This window comes from Sebastes umbrosus, chromosome 20 (genome assembly GCF_015220745.1).
Source record: "Sebastes umbrosus isolate fSebUmb1 chromosome 20, fSebUmb1.pri, whole genome shotgun sequence".
Lineage (NCBI taxonomy): Eukaryota > Metazoa > Chordata > Actinopteri > Perciformes > Sebastidae > Sebastes > Sebastes umbrosus.
Window position 1 is genome coordinate 12,580,183 of NC_051288.1, and position 26,757 is coordinate 12,606,939.

The 26,757-nt window shown below is 44.6% G+C and overlaps 1 protein-coding gene across 2 annotated transcripts in view; it reads left to right on the forward strand.

The window, feature by feature from the left end:
• The window catches only part of capn15 (calpain 15), a 44,450-nt gene that overhangs the window by 14,012 nt on the left and 3,681 nt on the right, over positions 1-26,757 (forward strand). For both annotated transcript variants that reach the window (XM_037754573.1, XM_037754572.1), the window contains exons 2-11: positions 4,757-6,404; positions 13,167-13,375; positions 15,420-15,603; positions 17,109-17,332; positions 18,115-18,240; positions 19,906-20,058; positions 22,502-22,663; positions 22,985-23,220; positions 23,329-23,498; positions 25,203-25,381. In XM_037754573.1, the coding sequence (XP_037610501.1) occupies positions 4,779-6,404; positions 13,167-13,375; positions 15,420-15,603; positions 17,109-17,332; positions 18,115-18,240; positions 19,906-20,058; positions 22,502-22,663; positions 22,985-23,220; positions 23,329-23,498; positions 25,203-25,381 (3,269 nt within the window). In that variant the 5' untranslated portion in view covers positions 4,757-4,778. The remainder of the gene's footprint in view (positions 1-4,756; positions 6,405-13,166; positions 13,376-15,419; positions 15,604-17,108; positions 17,333-18,114; positions 18,241-19,905; positions 20,059-22,501; positions 22,664-22,984; positions 23,221-23,328; positions 23,499-25,202; positions 25,382-26,757) is intronic.

Consider the following 26,757-nt stretch of genomic DNA (forward strand, 5'->3'; position numbering starts at 1 on the left):
ATGATTGTCTTACACCCTGGCGGCAATGCATTGAAAAATTGGCCAAGGGTCATTGATGCTCTTACTTAAATTAATTTAGACTAGGAGCAGGTACTTTATAGGCAGCGGGACTCATTGCAAAAAGATGGGTTTTCTAGAGGTGAGGTCTCTCTCTCTCTCTCTCTCTCTCTCTCTCTCTCTCTCTTTCTCTCCACTGTAAGCTATTGGCTGCTCGCCCAGGTCTGCAACACGGAGGAACTGAGGAGCTGAAGTGGGCACTTTTAGAGCAGCTCCACTGAGCACAGGGCCAAGGACAAAAGGTGTGTGAGTGTGTCTATGTGTGTGTGTTTGCACACACTCCTGTGAGTGGAGCATGTACGCGGAAAGCATCCTTTTATGTAGGGTTCAGGGATCACAGGCGGCAGTGGTTCATCGTCTGCTGCAGGCATGTACTGTACATACAAAGATGTGTGTGTGTGTGTGTGTGCAGTCATACTCTCAATGCACCCTTTTAATTGAGGGACGGAATTATGGCAGTTGTTCATCACTTCTATTTAATAGGTGTTGTGCTTACAACAGATGATAATGAGATAATTAAGCTAGACATTAAAAATTCCTTCCCGATGCCGATCGCTCCGATGAAAAGCTCGTACCTCGGCCGCCGCGGACAGAAACATAATGAATTTGCGATCCCCGCGCTCCGCCTGAGAACCAAATCAATTGCTTTGACAAAGCGTCCGTGTGGCTGACACCGTGACTTTGCTCTCCCGCTTTGAGATGAAAGAGGCCTGACAGTTATGAAAATGGCCACGGGGAAGAACCTGTCATCAAACATGAGGTGTTGACACATGCTGCTGCTGCTGTCGTCGTCAGCGGCGTCGTTGCTGTTTGCGGCCCTCAGATAGGCAGGCCTTTGGAGAGCTAAGCACGGTGTGAACATGTGCCATCAATGCTAGCATGGGGCCACCACTTAATTCACATTTAGCTAAACTGGGGGTGAGGGGTGTGTTGTAGTCTGAGGACACAGAACGGCTTGTTTGTGGATGGACGGAATATTTTCAGGGCATACTAAATCATTTTAGGGAAACGATTTTATATAATTTTCTTTATTGCACAAAGGTGTAATTCAACAGTACAGTTATAAAGGGACAGATATTTTACATTCCTCTTTGATGTGATTGAGATTGTGTGGTAAACATGAAAGATTTTGCCAAGTTAAACATGGAATTAAATGAAGTAATCACAGACACAGTAAAGGAAAAACGGATAAATAAATATTAAATAAATATTAGGGCTGTCGATCGATTAAAATATTTAATCACGATTAATTGCATGATTATTGCAAATTAATCACACATTTTTTATCTGTTCAAAATGTACCTTAAAGGGAGATTTGTCAAGTAAGTATTTGATACTCTTATCAACATGGGAGTGGGCAAATATGCTTGCTTTATGCAAATGTAGGTATGTATATATTTATTATTGGAAATATGACAAGGTTGGTAATCAACTGAGCCCGCTGCAACCTAACAGTCACAAGTTACATTAATGCATTAAAGAAATTAGAGGCGTTAAAAGAAATTTGCGTTATTATCGCGTTAACTTTGACAGCTCTAATACATATATATGAAAATATATATATAAAAAATAATAAAATATAAAGAAATCATGATCATACAGACTAGGGAAAGGATGTTGATGCTTTTTTAAATTCGTACTCAGCGACTGATACTGTTAATGTTTTAGGTCAAGAACACTTAATATTGCATAGCTACCAGGGGGACATGGCAGATACTGTGGGATGAAAGACAAAGCAAAACAAAGAGCTAAGTAGTGATATCCCAGTGTTTGTGTGTCTTCACAAAAATAGTGTTTTCCTAGTTTTGCTTATTGTTATCATTGGAAGGCTGAGTTTCCTCCTCACTCAGTGGGTGCTGGTTTATGTTGGAGTGCTCCTGACTTCAGCCCGGCACAATGAATGCAGTGCTAATGGCTCCTGACATAAAGCACCGGGACTTCTTCTACTTCCATACTTTTGCTGCCCTGGGGCTGTGGACACACACAAACTAAGGCACAAATGTAGTCGGACAATATAACAAGCAGCTATGCTATATCTACAAATAGATACAGCTACGTGCCTGCATACACACCCAGCGGCAAGGACCCACACACACACACAAAGACACGCACAGAGACTCTGCTGTCATTCTCCTCCTTACCTTAGGGAGGAGGGTTGACGAGAGGAGAGGACAGTGTGCTGCTGGGAGCCCGAAGGTTTTCTGTAAGAGGTTCCCCTGGGTTCTGAGGACTCGCCTGGTTTGAAAGGGTTTAATGGAGTTGAACTAAGGGCAATTAGCCGGCCAGGACACATGGTGCCGCAGTGGAGGAGAGCAGGACCTAGGCCGGCCAACCAGCAGTTACACTTTCAAGACTCCTCTGTATTTCATCAGTGGAATTAAAATGCCACATCATGGACTGTGAGATTGTTTTTTCCATGCCCTAATGTGAAAACAACGAGGGATTATCAGAATATGTTTTTCATGGAAAAATAGGCCGCAGGGAGTACAGCCACAAAAGCAATCTTCCCCATAAAAAGCCTTTGTGGAAGCAGCCATAGTTCCTTAACCAAAATGTAATAACAAGGGATAACTGTGACCAGATCCACATGCCCAGCGGTCATTTTGTGGGCAACATCTTTGCCACAGGGATCAATGTGCAGCGCAGTATTTCTAGCACCTTACTCTCCACTACCCTACAATTCCCACATTACCATCTCCGTGTTGGTGTTCACACATGAGCAGCTTGAGCGACAGTGACATTTATGGGCTCGTCCAGCCAGCGACCTCGTCCCGTCCCTCGGGGCCGTCCCTCTGTAACTCCCCCCCCCCCCTTGCTCTCTGGAGGTATCCAACTGTGCTGCTTCCCCTCCCAAAGGCTCTAATAAACCCACTATCAATAAGTCAGATTGATTGAACTGCAGGCCCACAGAATGATCTGTACATACAACTCAATCCACGATAACATACTGCTTTCGGTTATTCAGGGTAGAGGGTGGAAATCAAGTGAGTGGATAGTGTCTAACATTGATTTGTTCTCCTCTCCTCACATTTCCCTCTGCATTGTTTGTGCCACTGAAGTCTTGTTAAAGATGTTGATAGTAGTTTTTAAAGAGGATCTATTATGCTTTTGTGCTTTTGCCCTTTATTTTAGTTTGTTATATAGTTGTTTGGGCATGCAAAAGGTAGGACCTGAATGCTTCGGAGCTATGAAGCTTCGACCGTTGCCATGGTAATTGACCTCCAAATCAGTATACGAATGGTTCGTTTTTTTTTTTTATATGCGTATGTAATAATAACGTATAAATCACCAAATAGTCCATGAAATAAGGAATAACATTTTTCGTTATTCATATTCAACATGAATTATTCTTAGATGGATATTGCTGTTTGTTATGTGTAGAGGTGCGTGTGTGTAGTGCGGCAGCGGAACTTTCCCGAAGCTTCGAAATAGCTTCGAATATTTCTCACTGAAGCTTCAAAGCCCAAGAAATGGTATTCGGGACAACCCTAGTAAAAGGTTTGCAAATCCCAAAGTCCACGCCAAAGAGAGTTACTCTCCCTCACAGAAACACTGCTCCTGAACTGCCTGAAACGCCTTGCTTGAAGTCCCACCTTTTCTTCCGTAACGTAGTGATGTCACCAAGTAACACATTTGCATAATATCTGCCTAGCGACTGGTTTTGGCACGCCCTCAAACAAAGCTAGTTAGAGCGGAGCTGGAGCGGAGTCCGAAGAGTTTGATTCGGTTGACCAATCAGAGCAGACTGGGCTTTTCAGGACTCAAACAGAGCGTTTCAGACAGAGAATGAAAAGATATGCTGCTTTATGAGATAAATAAAGCGTTTTTTGAACATTAAACATGTTCTAGTAGAAACCCCAAATACAAGTATGCACCTGAAAATAAGCATAACAGGTCCTCTTTAAAGTGCTTTAAATCCAGGAGTATGGCTGATTCGTCACTAAAATATGCCAAAGTCCTGAGTGCTGCCAGAAATAATAGACCCATGCATTCAAAATTCATTAGGAAAGGATTGACATGACCTTAAGTTGCCCCCGTCTACCCTGCATTAGTATTCACCAAGTAACGGGAGAGAAGGGCTAATATGAAGTGGAAGAGAAATCCCACGTGTTTTTTCCATTCTAATAAGTGTCAGTCAGGAGGACCGAGGCAAGGAGCGCTTTCCTTGGTATTCTGAGGCAATAGCAGCCTCCTCTCCTCTGGCTCCTCCTCTCCATGTGCTGTCTCCCTGGCTCTAATCATGTGGCCATTGTGTATGGATTTACTGCCCTCAGAGCCCCCAGGAGGGAGATTTGATTTTTCCCCTGCACTGGCTAATCTTTCCCTCTCACACTCTATTTTTCTTTTCTAATTCTGCCTGTCTCTCCTCCTCTTGCGGTCTCAGATATTTTCGCTGTCCTCCTCTCTTCCTTTAAATAATCACCCTTCAGTTGACTGGAAGCATGTATTCACTCTCTGGCTTTCTCATAATTTCTTATCGCTCACTCTTTCTGACCCCGTCTTGCTTTGCTCTGCCGACACTTCGTTTAAACGTGGCTCAGAATATTAGTGACTGAAATGACTGAAATGATTGAACAGTGGCACACTTAATATGCATGTATTATAGCCAAGCGATTACAGTTATACGGCAGAATGCATTATTGACTCATTTGGTCGCTTTGACTCATTGTTTATGACTCATTGTTTTCTGTTTTTCCAGCCACTCTCACTCTCCTGGCTCCATGGCAGCAGCAGTGCGAGGCAACGAGTGGTCATGTGGACGCTGCACCTTCGTAAACGCCGGCGCATCACCTCGCTGCTCCATCTGTGAGGCGCCGCGCCAGAAGCCCGACCTCAACCAGATCCTGCGGCTGAGCAGCACCGAGGAGCACCGCTGGGCCTGTCCCCGCTGTACGCTCAACAACCCCCAGGGATCCGGAGCCTGCACCGTCTGCGGCTTTGGACCGTCCCCCGCCACTCACACGCCCCCTACGACCACCATAGCTCCCACTGCCAACGGCCTCCCGCCTGCTCCGGCCGAACCCCCAGCACCTATCGTCACCCCCACAGTTCTACTTGAGCCCCACGGACAGCATCCAGCTAAGGAAGAAGTGCTGCGGCGGTCTGAGAGCAATGGAGAGGTGTGCAGCCTGGAGGTCCAGCAGCACTCGGGCTGGGCTTGCCCTCGCTGCACGCTTCACAACACACCCGTGGCGCTGTCATGCTCAGCCTGTGGCGGGCCCCGGAAACTGTCTTTGCCTAAAATCCCCCCTGAATCGCTGGTGGTGCCTGAGGTGCGCACACCTGTGCTGGGATTTCCAGTTCCCTCAGCAGGGGCCGCCCCGCTGCTTATAGACCTAACGGACGACTCTCCCCCAGCCCCTCCCTGTGATCCCCAAGAACCTCCCTATGTCTCCACACAAGCCCTTCCCTCCCCGTTTACTTCCTTCTCCTCCTTCCAAAACAACCCCGTGCCTCGCAGCAGGAGGGAGGTGCCACCTCCAGGGCGCCCACCAAACCCTGGCACCAACACCCCCAGCCCCACTTCCCCGTCAGTAGCCATTGTGCCACCCCAGGCAGGCCCGCAGCGGCCAGCCAAGCCCAAACACGCCCAACCCCAGGAACCTTCATACCCCAGCAAGCGCCTCAGTATCTTGGAGGAAGAAGATCCTCCACACCACCCGCTGATCCCCCGCCTCCCTGTTGCTCCCTCAGTCGCCCCCACCTGGAAGTGCCCTAGCTGCTCGTTGGCCAACCCAAGCGGCTCGTCTAAGTGCGACACCTGCCGCTCGTCACGGGCCGGCGCTGACCTCATTGACCTGGTGGGCTGTGAGACGGTACGATTTACCCCAGCCAGCCCCTCCAGCCCAGACTTTAGCACCTGGGCCTGCTCCAAGTGCACACTCCGCAACCCTACAGGTGCACCCAAGTGCTCGGCCTGCGGTTCCTCCAAGCTGCACGGCTTTCAGGAGCAGTCGGTGCCCCTGCCCCGCTGCTGTACACACTGTGGCGCCACGTCATGCTCCTGCACACCTTCCTCATCCTCCTCGGGTCATAAAGCACGGAAACAGGCCCGGGGCTACCCTCCCTCCTCTTCTGCTATTGCTTCTTCTAGCTCCTCTTCCTCCTCCATCTCATCTAGCCTTCAGGAGAAGGTGGGACAGTGGAGCTGCCCGGCATGCACGCTGCTCAATGACCTCAAGTCCAAGAACTGCGCAGCGTGCCACACGCCGCAGCAGTACCTCACCCTGCGCAAGGTGGCTAAGCCTCTGAAGAGGAGGGAGAGCATGCATGTAGAGGCCCGTCGGCGAAATGACGAGGGCGAGGCCAAGGAGCTCTGGGAGAACATCGTCAGCTTCTGCAGAGAGGTAAGAAACAAATGTGTTGTAGCAGGGAAACACAAGAAAACATCAACACTCTTTGTGTGTCATTAGTAAATGATAAGGGCTTGGGGCTGTCAATGGTGAGATCTTGTAAGCTACTTTTTATCACTCATCGTAAGTATTGAATTTGCATCATCTTTAAAGGGAGAACAAGTAACGTGGGTGCCAGTTTTCCTTGACTCCTCTGAGAAGTCATAGTCTGCTCATTTCGATGTGCAATGCGTCACACACGCACACGTTGCCTTCCAGAGCACAGTTCCCCTCATTGTAATTCCTCTTTTTGTTATGTCTCTGGCATTGTTCCCACAACCTCAGTCTCTCTAATTTTCAGAGAAATGCTAATAGGCTTTGTCATCGCCTCTGTTTGCTACTTGCATCGTTAGCTGAGTTTTAAACGGCCGCCGGGTGAATCTTGAAAAGGAGTTGCAGATACAGATACAGAGTGGCACTGCAGTCACTTCGCTGAATTCTGATTCACAATCTCAAAAGTCAGGATTGTAACTCTTGTATCAGGAGGCTCTAATAAGTCCAGTTTAATTGTTTGTTCTGATTAGACTTTGCTGGGTTGTGTTCTTTTTTAATGCTGACAGCCTAGTTTGAGTCAGACTCTCTATTTCCTGTCCTTGCAAAACACAATTTCAGAGTTCCTATTTAGGAAGATATTAGACTAATTAATGCAATACATCTTACTGTATAATAGCAGACCTGTCTGGGAGAGATGAAAACATTGTTTTATCATTCAGAATGTAATTTCCCTTTTAATGTGAACTACACTGCAACAATGTTGCCAAGTAATTAAAGGATCTTTTTTTTATGAATATAAAGCATGAAACAGAACATTTCTAATCTGTTTAGCCTAAATGTCAAAAAGTTAATCATTAAGCCTTTTTTTTTTTCTTAAGGGAGAAAAACACAATTGTAATTAAGGGCCTGTCTGTCGTCATAACAACCTCCAATAATGATGCATTTTACCCGCTCAAGCACCTCGGCATTTAAAGAGACTCGATATAAGAATCTGAAATTGTTAAAATTGTTAGTGACACATGTGGCCGTTAAGTCAACGACAGCCAGCGTCCTGAGCATCGGTCAAAACCGTGAGGCGACACACACGAGATTGATTGACAGCTAAAACCACAATATCACTAAATATTTCACATGCTTGGCATTAATGTTAGCTCACCAAACGAAGGTCCTTCCATGAATCAGAGGCCCGGCCGATGTTGATCCCAGTGTTAACTCTTCCTGCTTCAGCCTCCTGACCGTGGTTAGCAGACTCCATTTCTAACCAACCGTTAGCTATTAGGGAAGTGATAGTGAGGAAAATTTCCCACCGGTTAATAAACTTGTGACATCACCGGTGTTACTGATTACACCGGACATTTTACAAGAAGAGAAAACGGTCAATATTTGTAGTGCACTTACTTTGATCTTTACCGTCAGGTGGCTGTGTGTCTTGCCTCTCTGGTAGTGCTTTCGTTGCGCTGCGCACACCGGTTGTGACCGCTCCGTCCTCCATGCGGCGTTTACGTCATTAACGTTATGACTCCCTGATAGCATTGGGTTTAAATCTGAAATATTGGCAAAAAGGCGCGTTTGCTTTTCGCGTCGACACTAAATCTTCCGCAATACTCTTGTCTGTCAACTCTCTCTCGTCCCGCGTGCTTGAAATCTGACACCTGCTGCTCTGTGCTAAGACTCCATATGGAGCAGACATATTCACTTTCAGTTTGTAGCGTCCGTCGTCCGACTATCTATTGATAACATGCCCGCTGATACGCCAAAATGAACTAAACAGGTTTTATTTCTGTTAAAAAAAGCAAAACGACGGCGGGGGCGGTGGCCATGTAATGTAATAGCTGTGTGCCCGACCCCCGTGTAGCACCGGTAACACCGACCACCGCGACAAGCCTAGCGAGCGCGCATGACATCACATCCGCTTGGACACCGACCCGAGTCCTTCACATTAAAAGCAGTCTACAGGCCGATAGAGGAAACACAGAAAGACGCAGAAGGTCTCATTTTTTAGGTTAGGTTACAACCCGCTCCTACATATGCAATAAAAAATTATTTATATGTGTAAAAAGTTACATACAGTCCTTTTTAATGTTCAAAAGATCAGGAAGACTCTGAGATCAATTGTGTCATTCATGAGCCCTGATTGATCTGCTTCACACTGAGACGTCTTCCCTAGCAACCATAGCTAAGATGTGACAACCTTTCATGTTGCTGCTTTGTACCACACCACTTCATGCTTACCTTCTCTGCAATACTGAACCCTTTTAATAGGCCTGTATGATGTTGTCATGGATATCAGGGCTGTCAAAAGGGGTTCATTTTCGACCGTTTGATAAGCTGAATGCAAATGAGTCAAACTCGATTGGACTAATTAAACCCGTGAGGCATCGCAGAATCCGCAACTGCTCAGATTCAGGTTGTTTTTTGGGGGCAGGCTTATATTCTCTCTGAATTTATTTGGTTGCGTGCCCACTTACTACACCGGCACCTCTCTTGCTATGTTTACAATAGCATGAAGTGTGCTTTAGAATGCATTATTAATGGCTCCTTTTGAAAGTCACAGGGCTCATTGCTGCGAGCGTGGGAGGGAAGTTGGCTCAGTAGGAAGGAAGGATATCAGAGAATCCCCACCATCCCCTCCTCTCTTTTCCAATTTAAGATCGACATTTAAGCTAATCTTTCTTTTTTACCATCTTCCCTTTTCTCCTCCAAATATTTTAGGCCTCGCTCTCTCTAGCTCTGCCCCTCTGCGCTCTTCAAAGTACTTCTCCGTCTTCATCTCCTTTTTATCCCGTCTCCCTCCATCACATCTATCCCCGCACGCTCATCCTGTTTTTGTTTTTTTTTTTCCTCTCCTCTCTGCTAATATCTCAAAAATACGCTTTCCCCTTGCCACCCACCGCACCCCCTCCACCCACCCCATCCCACCCTCTCCACACGACTGCACTCAATTCTCCGGCGTAGCAGTCGATGTGTGGCGGCGTGTGTGTGTGTGCTAAGGTGAACACAGGGGCTGGCCTATTTTTAGCAGTAGAGCTGGAGAGGAGAGGAGAGGAGCAGAAATGATCCGCTTCCCTATAGTGAATGTAATCACTAACAGCATCAACTGCTGCAGATCGGTTCTAAGGGTCAGTGAGATGATGAGAGTTGGTAAGCAAGAGGAGCCAGTCTTTTCTAATCCATCACTGTCGAGGCGTTAACACTTGGCAAGCACCAAAACACCAGTGGTGAAAATATAATAATGATTAAAGCTTTTTGGTTTAGCCTGTTACAAGGCGCGTGGGCAGTCTGAGCGCACGAATACAGTGAAAGTTTCAAGCTGCGTTTTTTTTTTTTAATTTGTTTAGCTCAGATTTTCTTTCTGGACTTGTTGTATTATAGCAGATGGTGATGAAATATACTGTATAAGTGACTCAAGAGTGTGTCCAGATTGCAGCAATCAATAGAGACCAAAAACTAGAGCTGGAGTCATGGCGTAAGAAACATTCTCTCTTCACCTCTTTTGCCTCCTTGCCTTTCTACTCTCCTTGATTGGTTTTTGCGAGCGAGAGGTGTGTGTGTGCGCTTGATGCCAGCGCCCCAGAGCGTGTCCGCTTACTCACTGTGCCAGACGAGTAAACGCTACTAACAGCCATCAGCGCCGCTTGTGAACTGTAAAACCCAGCGTGGCTGGAGCCGGTTCCTCTGTTCCCTCTCCATGTCACCCTCTGGGGGAGCAACAGAAAGATGCTACATGGCAACAGATTGACTTTGATTTGTTTTTAGTTTTCCTTCTTTAGACTGCTCTTTATACTACTTGTTGCTTGGATTTTTGCCACACTTCAACACTGGGGTTTAGGTTTTTTGCATGTTGGATTGTTAGTTCGGTGACAGGTTTTCACTGCCTGTGTGACAGCTCTGTACGAAACCAGGCTGTTCTGGGACGCTTCTGTTTTGGCTTTAATACGTGTGGCACTTTGAAATCCACCTCTATAGTTCCTTGTCACCACATATTCATAGATCAAGAGGTTGTCTGTAATGCGTAGATATCTAGCTACAAGCAAAAAAAAGGGCCTCTTATGCCTGCCAGGTCTGTTTAGTCTGGGACATGGCAGGGAAGCAGCAGGTTTTCTGAGCTCAGCACCGAATTTGGCTGATAGCGGTCTAGTTTGCATGCTGGCTGGCGTGTGCCCAGTGATAGAATCAGAGACAGGTTCACTCAATGAGGACAGTCAGCTAGACTTACGCTGGCAGACGTCACAACACCGCAACCTGAACAACAGGAACATGCTGTATATGTATGTGCATGTCAAACATACTCCTTGCACAGTCCAAACATGTAGTAGTTTCCACTTTGGTACTAATGTTATATTGTATTTCATACAGGTAGGGCTGGGCGATATTGACAAAATATTCTATCCAGATATAGGTCATTCCATATCTCAATAATGATATATATCACGATATATGTTTTCTGGTAATTCAATAAATTAATAGTCTACATGAAATAACCACATGGTGAAGCCTATTTTTGTGTACTCCTGTGTGAATTGAATACTTAAGTAATAAAAAGTATTAAGTAAGGAGTATTTCCTCATTTAATTAAGAACTTTTTAGCAAAATGAACATTTTCAAGTGAAATTATACTGATGTTTACATGCATGCACACAAAGACAGAGTTATCAGATTAAGACAATAGTTCGATGTAACTACACTGGAGTATTCCCATAAGCAGAATCCTTATCAATTCAGATTTTCTGAGAGTTGGTATGTGCTAGGGCTGTCCCGAATTCCATTTTTTGGGCTTCGATGCTTCGATGAGAAATATTCGAAGGTATCCGAAGCTTCGAGGCGCGGCAGCCTGATATGTTCTGTCTCGATCTCCTGGTTTCAGTGCCCGAGACAGTGCTGCTGCCGCACTACTGTACACACATGCACCTCCTCACACAATATATATATAAAAAGAAATAATAATAATAATGATTTGGACGCCGATTACCATGGCAACGGTCGATGCTTCGAAACATTCGGGTCAGCCCTAGTATGTGCTTGTTATTATCAATTTAGACAACATAATTGTGTATCAAGATATCTCGATATATGATTTCATCACGATATGATTCCATTGAAAGACGATAAATTGTCATATTGAATTATCGCTCGGCCCTACATATCCCATTTTACATACTCTGATTTCTATATTTTTTAACTATTTGCTGTTAATATATTTTATATTTATCTTGCTGCTTGTTTGTTCATTTTAGCTTGAATTATTATTATTATTATTATTATTATTATTATTATTATTATTGTGACATAAAACCAGAATGGAGTTGCCTGTCCCTGAGATTCATGTGACTATATGGTGTTAAAGGCTCTTGAAAAAAACAAACAGACCCATTATGCTCATATACAACCACCCTGGGCGCCCCAGATGTGAAAAGGCTAATTGCAGCATGTGCAGCATTGCAGCAGACTGCATCCTGCTGATTATCATGTCTTTCAAATTACTCGGAATAATCCGCTCAAATATGTTCACGATATGAGAGGTGAGTGCAGCAGGATGCTCAGTACCTTCTTGGGATGCTAATGTGTTATTGTAGCTAACATTAACTAACTAACTAACAGGCTTTTAACTGATCTTCTTAGCTTTTTTGTGCATATTTAGAGCAGTTTAGTGTTGTCTATGTACATGTTGTTACATGAGTTAGAAGTTCAGTCTCCACCTCTGTGGTAAATCCACATCAGCCCCACAATAAAAGTCAGCACAAGGGTCAAACATAAGCCAGCGAGCTACAGAATCGGTAAGCCACATGGAGACCTTAGTAGCCGGGGCAGTGAGGCGGCGTCGATGTGATTCTGTCCAGTAGCTAATGCTGCTTCGACACTACAGAATTGGATTGTGGGGATGGGCGACTAATCAATTGGCTTCACTGTGAGCCACCAGCGGGGTGCCCACCGCATTACATCCCCTTCCTGCCTCGCAACACCACTGGCCGAGCCCACTCCTGACACCACAATTGGGAAACCGGAGAAGGTTGCGTGCGTGTGGCTGTTGGCCCTCTCGGGTTTGTGTACAGGAGAGTTTTAGATAGGCAGATAGGGTGTCAGGTTGGGTGTCTCGATCTGTTAATGTCTCCATGTAGTGCGGCGGGTCCCGTGTACTGTAGAGAGGCAGCTACATTTCACAGTGTTAAAATCCAGCGTGTCATTCTAAATGCTCGGCGCTCTGCAGGGAACGTGTCAAAAAGTGAAGCGCTTGAAATGTCTGAAAGTGTTTTGCATATGTGTCCCGTATCCTGGCGGGGACATGGCGCCACATTTGGTGTCCCGCTGTGCAGATGTGTGACGCCACGCTAACAGTGGAAGTAATTTCTCCTCCTGCCACACGACTAAATGTGGAAGGCAGTAGTTTGTCCTTGTTCCACCCTAAAATCCAGGGCTCATGTGTAGCGGCCTGTAGTGTCCTGTATTATTAAAATCTTTCATCCACCTGCGAAATGTGTCACATTAGAAATGCAGGGAAGAGATTAACAGTTAGTCCTCAAAGCTCAGAGTGTCCTTCAGGCTTGCATTATGTGTTTGAAAAGCTTTATTCTGAAGTGCTCTCATCAACTCCTTTGGGCATGATTTATAAAAATGGGTTTTCAGGTTTTTAAATAAGATTTTTTTTCAAGTGTCTTACTGTTTTTGAATCAGTCATCTCACCCCTTTGTCTCCCTCTCACTTTGTCTCCCTCTCGTCCTCGTCCAGAACTCCGTGAACTTCGTGGACGACAGTTTCCCCCCGGGACCTCGCTCCGTGGGCTTCCCCGAGGGCGACAGCGTCCAGCAGCGAATCAAAAAGTGGCTCCGCCCCCACGAGATCAACTGCAGCAACTTCAAAGACCGAACCGTCAAGTGGTCCGTCTTCCGCACACCGCGGCCATCTGACATCCTGCAAGGCCTGCTGGGAAACTGCTGGTGAGCTGTCAGAACGGGACACTACTCAGTGTTTCTCATTGTTATAGTGTTATTTTCACTATAATTCCATCCATGAGTAACACAATGACAGAATATATGACTATTTTGGTCATGGGTTTAAAACACTTTCAAGCAAAAATCCTATCAGATGGGGGACCCTGGGACAAAATCTTTAAAAAAAAATGAGGGTCCATGGTCTGATTTGTGTCAGTTTAGGGGTTTTGATAACAATCTAGACACATTTATAAAAAAAGATTTTGAAAAAGGCAGGGAAAAGAAGGAAACGTGCCCCCGATAAATGCTTTAACCCAGGACAAACAGGAATAGCCACAGATCCCCAAAAGCAAAAGGAAGATTTTTCACGCTGTTGCGTCCCTGAGAAAGGTCACAGGAATGCAAAACAGACTACAGACAGTATTTCACGTCTGCTTTAGATGAACACTGCAGCCTGAAGCTAGCAGAGAGACAGTGACAGAGAGGCAGCCAAACGGTAAGTTAAGAAACAGAAAGGGAGAAACTGAAAAATTTGGAGGCAGAGAAAAAAAAAAAAATGAAAAAGAAGGCGAGCGGAGCGTAGTTGGACAGATGTACAGATACACCTGACAGGGAGATTATTCACGGGAATGTGAGTCTGGACACATGCTTTATCTCCTTGCCCTTGTTCTGTGTGTCCTTTGTGGTGTGCGTGTGAGTGTGTGTTACTATCCACCATCTTCCTCCACGCACACACACACACACAACAAAGAACAGTCAAAGTTGTCCCAATACAACTTTTCGCTTCATCTCCACACCAGCACACACGGCTTATCAAAAAATAACTCTCCCCCGAGCCGAATCCTCTCACTCGCGACAGGATGTAACCCTAATTCATCTCTCTAACTCACACACACACACACACACACACACACACACACACACACACACACACACTTGTTCTATAATAAACCCGCAAACATCCCAGCTTCCCCTCAGCCAGCCTATGACAGCAGAAGAAAGCAGTGCCAGTCACCCTTGTCCTTGAGTACAAGCTGACATTAGAGTCACATTATGACACGGCTAATTGGATTTTCATTTGATTCTTTGCAGCCGATTGGTTTTTCATCAGCGGCTGAATGGGCCGATCGGCCTCACTCAGCTGCCACTTGAACAGATGGGATATAGCTTTAATAAAACACACACATCCGGCCCCACACACACACAAAGAGTTTCAGCCTTTTAAACGGCTGCTGCGCTGTCACACATTGCCGGCCGGACTGAAAGTGATATTACTTTCATCTGTAGATGTAGTGACGGCGGCAGTAGCAAGTCAATTTGGCACATTTTAGTTATCATTAATAAAGGGGGTCAGAATGCTGTAAAATCAGCGGTGAGTCAGCGGCGTACAGAGGAATATTTTTAGCTCATTGTCCCAGTGTTTGTAGCCATTTCATCATTATTGTATGATCTCTTTCCACACTTTCAGATGTTCACTTTAAAATCTATTCCTTTTAAGTTGGATCCTCGCGTCCCCAGCCGCGTTCCTCTTGTGTGAGGAATTAGCATTTTCTGATGTATCCGGATTAACTAATTTCTCTTGCAAGCTAATTAGAGGAGGCGAGCCAGTTTGTCTTTGCTGCGGGGAGAATTAACGGTAATGGGAAGGTAACCAGAAGGCATAGAAGCTTGACTCATCAAATGTGATTGATTTTCAATGAAGGCAAATTATGTTTAAAAAAAAAAAAAACCTGCTCGAGGTACCTTTTTGGAAACGGATGTTTGAATTCAACATTTACAGTCTCACGACAACTTGTTCCTTTTGTTTTCTCTGATCGCGTCTGTCAGTCGTCATCCCTCATCCCCGCCTGTCTTTTCGACTAAAGCGGGCGTCCATTCATCCGTCCGTCACAATCAGCCGATCATTTGTGTCTTATCTCCGTTTGTTCCGCCGCTTAATTCAGATTGTCTTTTTGTTTCCGTCACATCCTCTCGTTCACCCATCTGTCCTTCCTGATCCGACGTTTTCATTTTCCGACTCATTGAGTTTTCATCCCTACTCCTCTTCCAGGTTCCTGAGTGCGCTGGCGGTGCTCGCGGAGCGTCCGGAGCTGGTGGAGAGGGTGATGATCACCAGGACCATCTGCCCGGAGGGGGCCTACCAGGTCCGGTTGTGTAAAGACGGGACGTGGACGACGGTGCTCGTGGATGACATGCTGCCCTGCGACGACTACGGCTACCTCCTATTCTCCCAGGTCAGGAAAGGAGACAGGGATCTAGGGGAGGAAGTAATGGATGAGAAAATAGATATTCAGTGAACAAGTTACACTATTGATGTCAAAGGTTGCCTGGACTCTGCAGATCTAGATTGAGGAGGTTTAGATAGAAATAATACTGCTGATAACGTTTGTCCTCTTCCAGGTCATAGAGGTTAGAGACGATGGATAGATTAGATTACCAGATGTGTGTAACCTGCTCCTCCTCTCTGCTTGAGGCTCAAGGTTACATTAGCCACTGCTACCATAACACACCTGAATCTGCGACTGTACCAAAGAGTATAGAAGCAAAGAGACGAAACTCCGGTGTTTTTCGACAACAACATTTTGGACTGAAAACGCTTATTATATTTCTAATATTTTATCATTCAAAACGGGCCATTTTGGCAGAATATGACGATAGAATAGAAATTATTTTGTTTTACTTTTGTATGGAACTTTGAAGGCGGAACTTTGAAGGCGGACGTTTTACTGGCGTCCGGTAGTCGCTTTCAGTCCAAAACGGAGGACGTGTAGCTTGACTGCTGGGCGCTGATGTTGCAATGGAACGAACAATTGACTTTCACTTCTTGGCAATATACGTTCTTTTTACCATACTGTCGGCGGTCGAGTTGCATTGTGGGTAATGCAAGCATCAGGTTTTGACAAAGAAGAAGAATGTGTGAAATAAAAAATACAGTATCTCTTTTTAAATTGTCCATTGTGAGTCCGACAATGTTAAAGAGGCGCAATTTCAAACTGGTGGAGTATTTTTTTTAAAGGACCAGCAAGGATGTTTGACATCCAGTATGTATGGACGTATATCCTCTCTGATTTATCAGTAAGCAGGTTATCCGCAAGTGGTTTTGTGCTTGTTCAGAGTAGTTATAATCGCCTCGTTGATGATGGACTTGCTTCCTAACATCAGTGTATTATTAACTTCTTAATATAGGCTAATTCATTACCTAGCTTTTTATGACAAGCGCGTCTCAAAGGACCCCACAGCGGAGGATTGCACCTGACGGTCTAATTAATCGACGATTCATAATCAATTACCAGGACAAATGAATGCAGTATTGCATTATGCAACAAATAAAAGCTCAGGGAAACAAAACCAGGCACACACATGCTGGAGAGACAAACTGTAAAAGCTATCCTACCTTATCTACATAATGATTTTGAGACTACCTGTGGCACTTCCAACCTTAGATCTCAAAGAAGAAACTTTGCGCAGGGCGGTTCAAAGTGACTTTCTTCACCATGATGACTCAGTATGTATGTAAGCAAAAAGAAAACCGTAAAAGAAATGCCGGGACAAAATGTTAAGAGAGCAGTTATGTGTATGTTGATGATAACATAAGAAAGAATCTGAAGAACATGAGTCACAGCTAACAGGTTCAGAGCCAACACTTCAAAACAAGCCCCGCAGCAAACACAACATCCTGTTACAAGTGAGCGATACTCATGACTAAATATTTCCCTCCCTCTCTTTCCCATCATCCCAGGCCCAGAGGAAGCAGCTATGGGTGGCGCTGATCGAGAAGGCCCTGGCCAAACTCCACGGATCCTACTTTGCCCTGCAGGCGGGGCGCGCCATCGAGGGCCTGGCCACGCTGACGGGGGCTCCCTGCGACTCCCTGATGCTCCAGGTCAGCTCCACCAACCCCCGGGAGGAACCCATCGACACGGACCTCATCTGGGCCAAGATGCTCAGCTCCAAGGAGGCCGGGTGAGAGAGAGGGAGTGGAGGGGAAGTTTGGTGGAATTAGGGCGTGGAGGAACATTGTGCTTTTCACTTATTCACACTCCTTCTGTTACTCTAATTCTCCACTCACATAGATTGGTATAGTACAGGGAATAAACTAAATAAATAATAAAACATCTCATTGGAAAAACAGCAGATCAACATTCTCTAATCACAACTACAAACACTGAGGTGTTCCAAAGCGACAAAAGGTGCTGAATGCCAATTAGCGGCTTGTATCAGTAATAAGAGGTCGGGTAAACAGCGCTTTGATATGTGAGCTTTCAAAGCAACATGAGACAACTAGCAGAACTCCAAAGGGGCCAAATCATCAGTGGCCAAATTGCAAGTCCATCTGTCAGAAAACCTGTGGTACTATTCACTATATCAAAGGGGAACGGCCTGGAAAATCACGACTGCATTAGTGTACTTTTTACTAAACAGAGACGAGCTGCGTCAGCAAAAAAAAAGCAGCAGTCACAAAACAGATTAAAAGAGATATAAATGATATTTCTTTTTTTGTAACTCTGTGTATTGCTGCCAAAAAAAAGAGATTTTAACTTTGAGGCTCTCCTGGTTAAATTAAGATTAAATAAGTAAAGAAATAATTCACATAATTAGCTACGCAAAAGCAGAAGAAGCATACAAGTTGAAAGCAGTTTGTTCTAAGCTTTTAGTTCCAGATAAAAAAGGAATAAACTTTATGTTTCCTAATGATATTTTAGTGAATCTTATGTCTTACACTGTGTGTTTTCCACGTCTGTTAGGTTTCTGATGGGCGCATCATGTGGAGGAGGCAACATGAAGGTAGACGACGTCGTCTATGAGTCTCTGGGTCTGCGGCCTCGACACGCCTACTCCATCCTGGACGTACGAGATGTCCAGGGTTACAGGTACGAAGGAATGTGAACTATATGATCATAATGATAATGATAACCTGCCTGGAAGAACTCACAGAAAGACTTGCTTTTTCCATCCTGATCACTCAATGTTATTCTTTGCACGTCTATCTATCTGCTCTATCTCCCTCCGTGCATCTGTTTTATCTTTGAAAAAAGAAAATAGTTTTAGTATAATATTAGAAAATATAGCTGACTTTTAAAGGAAACATAGAATTAAATGAAATAAGCATATCTCTACTAAAGTATACCAATCGTTCACTTAAAAAAAACAACAACGGGGTCACCTTTTTAGTTTCGAGTTGCAAAACGGGAGGACATGAAAGTCATTTTCTCCACAGGCGGTGTGAGGTGACTGACAGTAGAAGAACGTCTTCCGCAGCTTGGATAGGCATGACATTTTCCCAAGTGAATCATCAGAGCAAAAGATTAAAAACTGTGCTAGAAAATATCAGGTTCCTTGATTTAAAAAAAACCCAGAAAAGTCAAAGGTACAAGACTACATATCACCATAAGATGAGAAGTTAACTGCGACTCCCACAGTGTGTTTTTTATTCTGGGACGATTTTGGATGAACTCAGCAACTATGGGATTTGTGTTTTCTACACAACTGCAACAACAAGGGATTTGAATTGGCTCTCACTTCTCGTTAACGCCGGCTGAGGCTCATGGGTACTGTAGTATTTAAAGGCTTGCCGTGCTAAATGATAAAAAAAAATCGGATTTCCCAGAAACGTTTAAATAATTAAAACTGGAGGCCATACCATAAACCCTTTGGATCATAACACTATCCAGGAGAGTCCTGTTTTTGTGTTTTAAGTAACATAAAAAGAAATGTTTGAAATGGGAATACAGAATAGGGAAAAACACTTTGCAACTCTATAAGTGCCAGTCCCCTTACAGAATCCTCTCTAAGTAAGTGTCATGGCTGAAACTGTTCCTTTAATTCCTCCTTCTCCTTCTACATCTCTCATTCATGACTGGTGTAGATTTCATCGCCGAAACCGATGAATCATGAAATCATCGTTCTTACAGATTTTGTTCATTCATTAAAAAAGCATATTCATGAGTAAGTATCCTCGCTTTAGGAGTGATTGAACAGATGCACGCTCTGTGAATGATTCATGGGTAAATGGGTGCAGAGGCTTGATGCCAATAGAGAACAGGTGCAGTTTGATCATTTTGATCAGCATTGTGAGTCCACACAATAGAGGCTTCCTCTGTGCTACCTGTGAGAGGAGGGTTGAGAGTAGCAGTACATCCCCAGATGTAATTTACTCAAGAGCCCCGCACGAGCACTTTAATTTACTGCCATAAAGCAATGTGAGTAGAAGAGTGGGCCACGGCTCTTGATCTAAAACGAGTCGGAGTCGTCCTGCTTGGAGCCGGAGGAGATGAAAAGCAGCGATTCACCTGCATTTTTTTTTTTGGAAAGAGGGGACTCTCCAATATGTTTTTTCCATTATGCCTTCTAAGTTTCTCACTGTAGGGAGGAGGCAGTAAAATGAAATGGGTTGTTAAAAAGTAGGCAATGACCCATAAGAGGAGCAGAGACTGCGTCGACTGAAAGCCGTTGTCACTCTAACTGGAATCCTGCTTTTAGGTTCTCCCTCTCTGTCCGTCAGCTTCCTCACTAACTGTCACGTCTTTTGGCTTCAGGTTGCTGCGGCTGCGTAACCCGTGGGGTCGCTTCTCGTGGAACGGCAGCTGGTCGGACGAGTGGACAGACTGGCCGCAGCACCTGCGTCACGAGCTGATGGCTCACGGCAGCAGCGAGGGCGTCTTCTGGATGGAGTACAGCGACTTTATAAAGTAAGAAGCGTGTTTACAGTGAAGTGTAGTGGCCATTTGTCTGAAAAATTTGTCGATTTGCCCATGCAAAATGTGTTTCTGGTGAAATATTTATCCAAAAAGCACGCAAGCACACAAAGCACAAAGGAAACATGGATGTCACTCTTGTTCTGGTAAGAAAAACAAAAGCTGGTCGTACCTGCCTGTAAAACTGCGGGTGCCCACAGTTATTAAGTTATTAACAAAATATTAATTACGCAAAAATCGAAATATACTTAACAAGAAAATAATTACACTAACAAATAAATAGCAAATTAAAACACTATCAAAAATTGAATCTAAATAAAGTAAACATTTAGAATAATAAATCAAACAATACTTCTTATTATTAGTAAAACAACAACTAAATACTAACAACAAATAAATAGCTCTTACAGAGAGATTTTATTTACTTTTTTAGTGGTCATTTTTTTTATTTGTTTATGAAACGATGGGCTTATTTTCAACAGAACAGATGCAACCACAATGACATCACAAAATCCACAAGTCCCTCATGTGTAGATGGGTATCATCTCATAAAGTAACCCACCCTTTCATTCATTCACTCTTTTCCCAGCTGACCTTTCTTCCCACTAGTGGCCGCCAGAAGGCACGGCGGCATCTAAAGTCGACACCGACTAATATTTTGGCAACATCTTTAATGATCAGACATCGTTGCTGTGATTTTATTTTGCACTGTACATGTGTGCCAGCATGATGGATGCACACATTTCTCTTCTGATAATGAATTTGAGCCATGATGTCTGTGGCTGCTCCACTTCTTGTGTTTATTCCAAAACACACCACCACTGTTACAAATGTAAAATGCATGACTTCCTGTGGGGATTTATCCGATGAAAGATCTCGCCAGCACCAGCTGTTTAAGGGAGCAAATTTCAAAGCTTTTGTTAAACAGGTAAGATGAAATAACTGCCGTGATGGACGCACGTAATGTGCTAAAAGAGATGGATGGTTCAGTAATCTCCTGCCTTTGTGGATTCCGCTGACCATCTGGTATTGACACCAATCGTTTGTTGTTGTTTTTAGTACATTGTGTTTGTTGACAAGCGCATCATACACTGGTTCCCACACACACATCACGGTGTTATTATGGAATTGTGGTTGCTTCGGTTGCCAGGGATTTGGCAGGCGGAGGCTTTAGACTCGTAATGGCGCCCGGTTTGTTTTGTCATATTAGATTAATCCCGTCATTCAATCATACGCGGCTTCAAGTATCGACTGGCTAGCTGTTTCTTCTGTGTGTTTTTATGCGTGACCGTCTTCATTGGCCAGCAGTGACCTTGTGGAGGTCAGTAAACACTGCTGATTGAAAAGTAATCTGAAACACAATGGGGGAGTTGTTGCCGGGGACAAAACATAACTGACTGAACCATAATGTTCGAAATATCACACCTGAATGAAAATCTGCCAATAAAGTCTGAAGAGAATCTGTGTGACCTGGCAACAAAAACAGTTCGTTTTGCATAAATAGCCTGGTTTTACACTACCTCGTGGACAGGACTTGACTTGAAAAGGTTTTTTCTTACTGTCAGCCACCCACCTGATCAATGAACGTTGTCACAAAGGTCCACCAGGTTAGTCGGCACACCTAAAGATAAATGATGTGTGCGTCGGGCTGTTATTCACGTCCCTCGTGTTCGACAAAATAAGAGTCGCAATAAGTCCAGAGGGATCAATGTGGCTGTCCTCCTGAACAACTCCAACCTGAAAAATGTGTGCGACCTAGACCGGAATCCCATCTGTCTTCTGACTGTTTATTGTTTTCTCTGACAGACAAATAATCTCTCAGCTTTGTACGGTATGACAAACCTACAGTACAGCATGCCTAGACTTGTGTCACTGTGGGAAAAGAGAAAAAGAGGTCAGCTTGTTGGACAAATATCAACGCCCTTATGTTGACGCTGATTAGTAACAACATTTCAGAGAGGTTATTCCACTAAAAACAAGAATTCTGAGAACCAAAATATTTTAACGTGAGACATATTTATATCTCTACTGATCAAAGCTTCAGCAAGCTGCTCCTTCCCCCCACCCCCATCTCTCTTCTTCCTGATTGTCAAGAAGACAAAAGTAAGATGTAAGACAGTTGTCAGTGCGAGGTTAGGGAGTGATGAAACAGTGAAAAACAGACTGAAAGTGAGGAGGAGAACGTCTCTCGGGGGCTCCGTGTTTGAAGGAGGAGGTCTGATGTGTTAGCAAGGTAAATGGTGTTTGTGCGTCGGCGCCCTCAGGAGCTATGCAAATGTTAAAGAGCTTCTTGTGATGCGTACAAATAGACTCCGCTTATGACAGGAGGAGAGCAGCCGGTCAAACTGTTGGTGTCTCAGAAGATGCACGACTGTTCTGTTGTTGCTATGCTGTGTATATATATATAAACTAAAGAAGGCTCAATCTCCTCCCACAGGTACTTTGACTCAGTGGACATCTGTAAGATCCACTCCGACTGGCAGGAGGTGAGGCTACAGGGCTGCTTCCCCAGCAAGGCCAGCGGGCCGGTCACCGTCACCGCCCTCACCGTGCTGGAGAGGACGGCGTTGGAGTTTGCTCTCTTCCAGGAGGGAAGCAGGTAAATAGGACAGTCTCTTCCTTTCTGTTTTTTTTTTTTGTTCTGCCCATGGACTGTATATAAGAAGTGGATCATTGTGATGTCACCCATTGGTTTGTGGACTGTCGTTTTGAAGCCTTGAGTTCGGCATTTTGGTCGTCGACATCTTGTTTTTTTACAACCAGAAGTGAAGAAGACATTTTTAGGCAACCAAAATGTTACAATCCCCTGCTGGCTATTAGGAAGAATGCAAGTTTAAGGCACTTCCGCATTGGTCTTTGTTTGCGTTAACACCATTCTCTCCCTAACACTCTTCCTCTACCTCTCCCTCCCCCTCTCCAGGCGTTCGGACACAGCCGACAGCCACCTGCTGGACCTGTGCATCATGGTGTTTCGCGCCTCCTTCGGCAGCGGCAACAAGCTGACCCTGGGCCGCCTGTTGGCCCACAGCAAGCGGGCGGTGAAGAAGTTCGTCGGCTGCGATGTGATGCTGGAGCCGGGGGAGTACGCCGTCGTCTGCTGCGCTTTCAACCACTGGCAGATGAATGTCAGCGGGACGGGAGGTCCGCCCACGCCCAGTAGGTGTACTTATGAATGTTTACTGGGTTCATCCATATCTGTAACCCTGTTTACCATACAGTACAGTAGTAGGCACTTGTTTTGAAAGCATATCTCTGTCCCTGCAGTCTCCAGTCCTACCAGCGGAGCAGCACGGCGGCCCAGCCAGGACTTCCCCGGCTACATCCTCGCCATCTACAGCTCTAGACAGGTCATGGTGGAGCAGGTGGAGGCGACGGCCACCACGCTGGCCGACGCCATCATCCTTCTCACGGAAAACAAAGGCGAGAGACACGAGGTGAGACACATGCACACACAGAATGAGCACACATGTCTCTGTCTCACGCCTGCACACTGTTTGAGTATAATGCTTGTGAAGACAGAGAACGCTTGCAACTCCGTAAGCCACTTTGAGATAACACTTTAGATTTCCTCAGCCGAGTCCCGAATCCTATTCCGCCTTTACACATGCAACTATGTGCGCATTATCTCTCCCACACACACACACACAGAGAGCCGCTCACACCCGTGGAAGTAAATTATTCTGGCTCTCCTGAACAGCGCTTTCCTGAAAGTGCTGTCACATTGGCTGGTATTTTAGAGGATGACAGAGCTTTTTAAACACTTGAGATCATCGTTGTTAAATCATTCAGCTCTTCAGCTCTCCAGGAATTCACCGCTCACAGTAGGTGGGCCAAAAGCACTCGGGAGTGCATGACAGCCACTACACTGACGCTAGTGTTTTAACAATACGGTTAAAAAACAGATTTATTTGGGGTGGGGATATTTTTAATAAGTAATCTGAGCTGTCAGGAAACAAGAGATTTGGATTATGAGCACATTCACGTGTGTTGCTGACAGACATCGGGTGCTGTGGGATTACTGGGATGCCGTTACTGGTCCATTGGACAGCAGCTAAATGACGGCAGCTGAAGCAGTTTAGCTGCACTTGTGTTCACTTTGCTGCAATTACAGGCCCCAAAAGAGAGATCAGCAGCCACTGCATGAGAGATGAAAGTCATTTCGCCTCCAGGGAGAGTTTCTATTGTGAATGCAGTCTTAAAAACATTTTAACACCGTATTGAAGAACCTTTCCAATGCAGCTACATAATAGTTAGACAGCAGATTGTTTTTCAGCCATCGGTCCTCCAAAAGACCAAGGACTTCTCTGTTTTTGACACTTAAAGGGTAACTTTGGTATTTTTCAACCATGTGTTTGTGTCTAACTGATTACTGTAATAGTGACAACAATTTCTGAAATTGGTCCAATATTGAGGGAGAGCGCTGAGAGCTCACGAGCAGCAATATGGTGCTATTGGGGCAAGCTGGCACCGTCATTTACGTCCACTAAAAGTGCTTGTTTTTGCCATGACGGGCTCTGATTGTTATCATAAGTGTCTGACATTATGGAAAGAGTCTCGCTCAAGGAGAAGTCTCGTTCCGAAATCTGGCGAGGCGACGTGTTGCTGGAAGACAACGGTGGAATACATCCATGGTGGAAACACGAGCACCAACTGGGCAGAGTTTGTTGTGTTGGAGTACAGAAAGCGTTGCTTAGTGTTATCTAAAATATTTTCAATGTCATGGCTGATATATTTAGATGATTTCGACGGTGCGTATGAGATCTTTGAATTTGATGGCCGCCCGTATTTATCTGAGTATACGAATATTCAGATTTCACAACGAGACTTCTCCTTGAAGCGGTACTTGGACACAATAACAAACAGACCGGATCAAGCAAAAGGTAAAGAAGATGTTTTATTTCTCTGTAGGGCCCTTTCCATAATGTTGTCAGACACTTATAATAACAATATGAGCCTGTCAGTGGAAAAAACAAGCACTTTTAACCCTTTAAGAGTCACACAAGCAGACATCTAACAGTCTCTCTGCTGCCTCAACAAACCAGAATGCACTGCTGTTACAAAATATGTTTTATTGGGGGGGAAAAAACGTATTTCCTGCTCACATTTCCATGTGTTTCCATGTGTGCTTTTGCTCTCAGGGCCGCGAGGGCATGACGTGCTACTACCTGACCCACGGCTGGGCGGGGCTCATCGTGGTGGTGGAGAACCGCCACCCCAAATACTACCTCCACGTGTCCTGTGACTGCACTGACAGCTTCAATGTGGTGTCCACGCGCGGCAGCCTCAAGACCATCGACAGCGTGCCGCCTTTGCACAGGTACGCACACACACACATCTTTATTCTGAAAGTCTTTTTTTTTTTTTTTTTTGTCAAGCTATATTTTCACCTTGGAAGAACCTGAATAGATTTTGCAAGTGAAGAGATTAAATGCTTTGGGAACATTTGGTACAGGTGCAGCAGCAAACATCCCCCCGTTTAGACGATTATATCTGTACACACTTCTATAAACGGCAGCGATCCCAGAGGATTAGCGCTCCGTATTTCTTAATAATCTACTTTAGGCTGGTCTCAGCACAGTTAGAGATGCCTTTGTTTTCAGTTGGTCCCCATTGTTCTCTCTGCCCGTTAAAGCCAACGATTTAAAGAGCTGAAAAATATTGTACGCTCACACACACCTGTGAAATGCAGCACAGCGGAGTCGTTCACACACCATTAGGTTTATCTGAAATTTAGGTTCTTTGGACATCTTCTGTATGAATGTTTCAGTCGCACAGACACATTACAGCGCACATTAATGTAAATTTACAACCTTATCACCTTGAAGTTATGTCCCACACAGAATGGGAAACTGTAAAAAGTCCCCATGCATGAGGACCATGTCTTTTAATGTCCCTTTCTCTCCTCTAACAAGAACATTATGTCAGTTCACTTGATAATAACACTGTACTGCAATATCACAGTTTTATTTTCTGATGCTATTATACAATCAGTTCACAGGTAAAAGCATTTAGCAGCTCGGTAATCATAGTCAGGATTCTCACTGGGGTGCACTCAGATATCCTTTAGACTGTTGAAGTGTGAATAACACAGTCAAAGGAAGCACTTTTTTTTATTTTTCTCATTTCCTGTCACCATGTTACCTCATCTTGTTCTCAAAATAGACTGAATCAGAAAAACAAGCTACTCCAGAGTGCTGACTAAGCAACTTGTCTTCCTCCAATCATAATTTCGCTGACTAGCTAATAAACAGTTCCAAGATCAGCACCATACTTTGGGACTGTACAATAATTGTTAGCCAGAGAAATGTATTTTTGTTTGAAGGAGGGAAGTCTGACTTTTTGGAGAGAGCAGGGAAGGGTCTTTTTTATTTTTTTCTCATCCTGGATTTCTAGTTTATTTCAGTCTTCCATTGTGCGATTTATTGTAAAAACAAAAAAAAAAAACGGTTCTATCAAAAAGATCTAAACTAATTCATATTTATTTTTATTGATTGTAATGCAGAGTGGGGTAAAAATATTGGTGGGCTCAGGTCCATCAGCAGCCACAGACGTGTCGCCTGTTCCTGCTTCACTCTTTAGTTTTAACTATAATAACCGTTTATTCAGCAGCTTTTTATTCGGAATTAGAGAGTTGCTGTATTTTCACCATTTCGTAATGTTTGCCACAAATATATATTATGTAAGGGATAATGT